The 6,486-nt window shown below is 24.6% G+C and overlaps 1 protein-coding gene and 1 pseudogene across 1 annotated transcript in view; both read left to right on the top strand.

The window, feature by feature from the left end:
• The window catches only part of LOC105623535, a 7,876-nt gene extending 6,528 nt beyond the window's left edge, over positions 1 to 1,348 (top strand). Inside the window, 1 exon segment of the mRNA XM_012204926.1 lies at positions 1,295 to 1,348. Within this exon segment, the coding sequence (XP_012060316.1) occupies positions 1,295 to 1,348 (54 nt within the window).
• A 1,207-nt stretch (positions 1,349 to 2,555) lies between these two features.
• Positions 2,556 to 3,994, top strand: LOC105623536 (annotated as a pseudogene).
• The last annotated feature ends 2,492 nt before the right edge of the window (positions 3,995 to 6,486 follow it).

A 6,486-nucleotide genomic window follows, 5' to 3' on the forward strand; every position in this document is an offset into this window, starting at 1 on the left:
ACGAGAAGTTAAGTTACCTTAACTTAACTAACTAGTAGTTACTTTACTTACGTATAGTATATATTATTATTTATTTACTTTACTTTTACTTTACTTTCTTCTNTTATATATATATATATATATATATATATATATATATATATATAAACAGGGTGTCTCGCAAAGCTCTCTTGGGCAGATAGAGCAGACTATTTGCAATTAACGATATTATCTTATGAAAATAGCTAAATTCGGTCTACCGCCAAATACAATACAAGCGCACAGTCTTAGCCGCTCGTAGATCGGGCGAATTTGATTATTTTCATAAATTAATATCTCGTTAATCATTACGAAAATTGCAAAATGGTAGAGAACGAGAACTTTTCGATTCAGTTTAGTCTATTTTGCCGATATACGAGAATTTTATCGTTTATTTTATCGTTTTTATCATTTATAATTATTATTATAGACACCCTGTATATGTATAGAACTTTAATATTTAGCGTAATTCGATTGTGATATTTTTGATATTTATATACATACAAATACTTTTATATACAAATGAAAAACTTTTATATACTTTTATATACTTTTATATACTAACTTTTATATACATATAAATCAGATTAAAGACTCTACAGCGAAAGATATTATATACTATTAAACATAAATATATACTAATATAATAGTTATAATACATATAAAATTAAATTAAAAATGAAACGTTTATAATTATATAAATATTTAAAATAATATAAATTTAAGGTTATTTAAGTTAGTCAGCCAGTATCTTGATTTTTTCATAGGGGAGACTGAGACCAGTAGATTATAGAGATATGTAGATTAACGTCAAATTTACGTTAAAAACAAAACAGATAAACGTATCTGAACATACAACAAAAACTGCCGCTCAGTCATCTGTGATACCCTCGATGTAGACGCTTCTCCTTAGTATATAATATACATAATATACTATAAGATATATTAAATTATAGCTTACAATATTATATTTTTACTTTAATTATATATATAGCCAACTTATCACATATCATGTGTTATCAATGATCATGAGGCTAGTTGACACGCAAAGAATGCAATAAAAGTTTTAAATTATTAGTTACTACTTATTATTGAAATATTATTATATAGTTAATAGTTAAATGTATGTAACAAACTAGTATAAAATTTTTTAGGTAAGTTTCTTTGTTTTGTCTGTAAAAATTCAAAACTGGAAAAGTCTTGGTCTCCCTTATTTAAGAATCAATATTGCTGATGTATCTATCAAATGTCAGTAAACAAAAATTATTATTTTCAGATATTAAAATCATCGATTGGCTATATATCATTTTTATTGACAAAACATGGCTAGAGATCAATATTCAATACTCACATAAACATAGAAATAAGTATTCGTAATTATATTATATTTACAGTGGACACAATTTTCTTTCTAGAAAACTTTATTGTTATTTATCGTATAATAAAAATAAAATTATATTTTGCCTATTTATTTTTTAATAAAAATTAAATATCATTAAGCATATTTTATAATGTAATAAATATTTTTATTGCATTAACAGAAATAGTTTAATAGAAATTAGACTCTTTTGCATTACGATTACGAAAAAACAAGAAAAATCTTGATATTAGTATAATACATAAGTATATAGTACATAAGCATTATACAAAATTTCTTCTTAATATTCGTCTTTGAATTACATTATATTTAGTGATAATGTTTTACCAAATTTGACAATTTTATAATCAAATCAACATGAACAAGATGGTTGTACTTACGTTATTACATTTATGTGAATTTTATCACTTCAATTTTGAAAAAACAAAAGGCTGCTTTATCTTCGATGAACAGAAATAAATTTATTTTATTGTGAGAATGTTGCTTTCTGCTGTTGCAAAGCTGGTAACATTCTCGCAATAAGATAATAAACACTGAACAATAATAATTTTCAGATATCGAAATTTGATCACTGGAAATGCAAGAACACTTTTTAAATATGAATTATAATCTACTTATAGTCCAGAAAAAATATTCTATCACGTTTATTATAACGATAACAAATATTTTTAAAAGAGACATTTAAAAGATACGTGTTATACATGTATTATACAATTTTACATCCATTACAACCATTTTTTACTATAATTTTTAAATATAATTTTTTAATATAATTTTTTAATATAATTTTTGTTGGCTGGTATAGAAAGCCTCATTAAAGATGCAATAGCGTATTTTTTATTTCGCAATAAACACGAACGTTACGCAGCAATATGAAATATGGAAAAAAGTTTCCGAGCGAATATTGACGAACTTATAATTGCGATGCAACATTTTTTTATCTCTTATTTTATTAGATCAGACATAAATGAATTTATAACTCAACGTTTATAAAATTCTTTCTTACGATATCAATAGCTATAACTGGGAATAGCATTCTAATATTTAATGCCACGTTTGACAATGCTGTTGAGTTTTTACATTTGTATAGAGAGCATGATGATCATTTCACATCATACCGTAAAAAGAACAAAACATTCTTCATGTTTTAACTTTCAACATGGATGTTACAAATTCTTCAGGATACAGAGGTACTAACTTCATGTTATATTTTCTGTTTATTCATTGTTTAATTAATAATCTAAATAAGTTTGTACATTATAGTACATTATAAATTCATTCTTATGATATTGTGTTATTGTTAACTTTTATTACGTACAAATACTTAATAATTAAATATCAAATATTGAATATAAATATTATATTTGCAACTGTATTATCTAGCTAATACAGCATAAAAATTTATTAGATTTTATGTGGGCAATACATCTACAACGTTTAGGATTTGAAATGGTGGGCTTATGGCCTAAACCCAATAAATGTACTAAGAAAAGTTTATGGCCAGAAATTAAGATTGGCATTATTCTTATTTTATTAATATTTGTTTCAAACATTCCGATGATACATGCAATTATACACGTTTGGGGTAATATAGTATTCGTAATAGACACTTTACATACAACATTACCCCTAGTAGTAGTATCAATGAAATACATTAAAATATTACGGAAACGAATGGGTACGTTCAGAATTATACGATTCTTTTTTTGGTGCGGTAATTTACAAATAACAACTCTCTAAATCTGAATCAGTAGATAATCACTGATATCAGTACCAAGTATGCTGATAATCGGTGAATGAAATGTGAGATCCCTAACCTAACAAATCTTTATGGTGTGATCTAATTAATCTTGTTTTAGTGCTTAAATTCAATGAATATAGTATTACAAAATTGAAATTAATGTGCAAATATCAGTATTTTAGTTATATAATGCTCAAATCATATTCTTCCTTTTTTAATTGAACTTCACTGATTATTAGTGCAAAGTACTTACCACTTGGTAATTAATGATTATTCACTGATTCAGATTTAGAACATATGTCTAAATACTTCAAAATTTAACATTGCTTTTACATTGCTTACATTTTATCTACATTTTATATTTTTAAGTTGTATTGTCAATTGTAAACATGATGGCAGAAGATTGGACGGCATTTAAGCTGGATGAAGAACGAGATGTGATGATAAAAGGAGCACAAACAGCGTGAATAATTATAATGATTGGATATGTTCTCACGATAATGGGGTTGTTAACAATAATTATTCCTTCTTATTTTGGTTTTTCGGTAATCTACGTAACGAATTCCACAGATCGGCGCAAATCATTACCATTGGAGACGTATCACTTCTACGATACAAATAAGAGTCCGCAATTTGAGTTAACATTTTTTATTCAGACCTTCACGACATTGTTTGCAACTATCATTTACATGTCTGTAGATATTTTTCTAATTGTAATGATTCTTCACATTTGTGGCCAATTAGAAAACTTTAGATGCCGATTAATTAATTTGATCTCGTATAAAAATCTCCATAAAATTATAAACCATATTGTATAAACCCATTTACGTATTATGAGGTATGAATTTTTATTTTAGCAATAAAACGACGTTAATATTCAGTATATTTATGTTTAAATATATATATTTCTAAATATATGGGTATATATAATGTTTGAATTAATATATAATGTGATAATTCTTTTAAATAATTTTATTTGTAGATTTGTCGACAATATCGAAAATACATACGTTAATGATGTTAATAATGATATTTCATTTTGGTGTTGTATTTTGCCTAAGCGGATTTTTATTTATCATTGTAAGATGCAGTAAAATACGAAAAAATCTTTTATAGCATGTATAAAATAACTCCGGTATATACGCTGCACAAAAACTTAATGTATTAAGTACTATTTATTACATTTAGAATAAATAATATCACGAAATGAGAAAGTTACTTTATAAAATTACTTATAAGTTAAGAAAGTTACCTTATGTATATAAAAATTATGTACTAAAAATAATACAAAATTAGTGCAAATGATAAAATGTATTAAGTGTAAAGATTAAATGTAAAAAGTGAAATACTGAAATATTTTTTACTTAATTTTTATATATTATAATAAAAAGTAAAATTTATAACTTATGAAGTAATTTTCTCAATCCTAATAATACTATAATTTTATCTTACAATTAGATAGATATTCTATTTTAAATAGATATTTTATTTTTATTTCTATTTGATTTTACTTTATTTTATTTATTTATTTCACTTATTTTAATTTATTTTATTTTATTTTAGATAGATATTTATTTTGTGTTGGATAGATATTTTATTTTATATTAGATTTCATTTTATTTTATTTGTTTATTTATTTATTTATCCACTTTTTTATTGATTTATTGATTTACTTATTAATTAATATGAAAAATTAGAAAATTTTCGGGAGAATGAGTAGCAAGCGCGACAAGTCCTGGCATGTTCTGCATACTGCGTTTGCTCTCTGATTGATCAACTTTAATCGTCAATAACTCGGTAAATAATGATCTGAATCAAAATTTGTGAAAGAACTTTCAGTTCAAAATTTTTATCCTCTTTCACTTTCTGAAATATTAATGAGAAGACATGGGACACCCTGTATATCTATGTACGTTGCAAAATTTAGAATACTGATTGATGTTGGTTTAGATACAAGTTCAATTCTGTTCTATTCCTTGAATTTTCAAAGATTTTTGTACTTATTGCTTAAGAATGATCAATTATATTTCTTTTTTTATGTAAAATAAAATTTATAATCTAATAAGCTATTTTTTTCGTCATTAGGGTTGGCTCTTCCACCGGCATATTTACCGAAATAATTATAATATATTTATAAAATAAAATTAAAAAGAACTTTTATAATAATATAAATAAAAGTTATTTAAGTTAATCAGTTAGTATCTTGACTTTTGCATATATAGGGGAAACCGGAACTAATAGATTAAATAATAGACTATAAAGATATAGATTTAATAGACTATAAAGATAGGTAGACTAATTATATTAAAAACGACTAAAGACACGTGTAAACATGCAGCAAGAACTTCTGCTTAATAGCCCATAATATCTTAAATGTAGTTGCTTCTCTTTAAGGGGATCCTAAAGCAAAGCTCGAATTCTGATGAAATCACTAGAAATCATACCGCGCGCCGGCGACATCGAAATGTCTTTTATATTACCACAGCAAATACACAATATCTCACGCAACCTATGATACACGCAGTCACACATACGTGTCAATTTCGTATAACAAATTCGCGCGATAAAATTCAATTATTGATTTCTGAATCTGGTTAGATAATAAGTGTAACTATTATTTAACAAATCCAATAGATTGTTTTTGTTTATCTGTCTTTTAATTTTTGTAAATGTTAAGAAAAAAGCAGATAAAGCTAGTAATACATGCACTATAAGGCTCATTTAATGACGAATAAATACATTTTATTTAGAATTTCATATTTTTAAACTTAATCTTTATTAATATATAATAAAATATAATTCGAAATATATTTTTTACATATATTTTAACAATCCCATAGTCAACCATATCATGTGTCATCCTATTTCTATCCTGGAATCAATAATAAAATATTAATAATAAATTAAATGTAGTAATAATAAAATTAGTAATAATGGAATAGATAAGTAGGATTATATTAATTTCTATATGTCTGAACTTAGTCAAAGAGTCATTCAAATCTAAAAAGTATTTCTGCGATTGTCCGATAAGCCATCAGTGGATTACGAAATTTTATCGTCTATACCGAATATAATAGTAACTGATTTAGAATTTATTTTTTGGGTAAGTCTTTTGATTTTTTGTCTGTAAAAATTCAAAATTGAAAAACTAACTCTAATTGATAAACTAACTCCGATCCCCCTAAATAAGAATCGATATTAGCAAATATTTCTCAAATGTCAGTAAGTAAAAATAATAATTAATTTCAGATATTAAAATCGTCATTGGGCTATATCATTTTTATTGTCAAAAAATGGTTAAAATTACTATATTAATAATTGATAGTTACACAAATATATATATATATAT

This window comes from Atta cephalotes (genome assembly GCF_000143395.1).
Source record: "Atta cephalotes unplaced genomic scaffold scaffold00058, whole genome shotgun sequence".
In the NCBI taxonomy this organism is placed as follows: domain Eukaryota; kingdom Metazoa; phylum Arthropoda; class Insecta; order Hymenoptera; family Formicidae; genus Atta; species Atta cephalotes.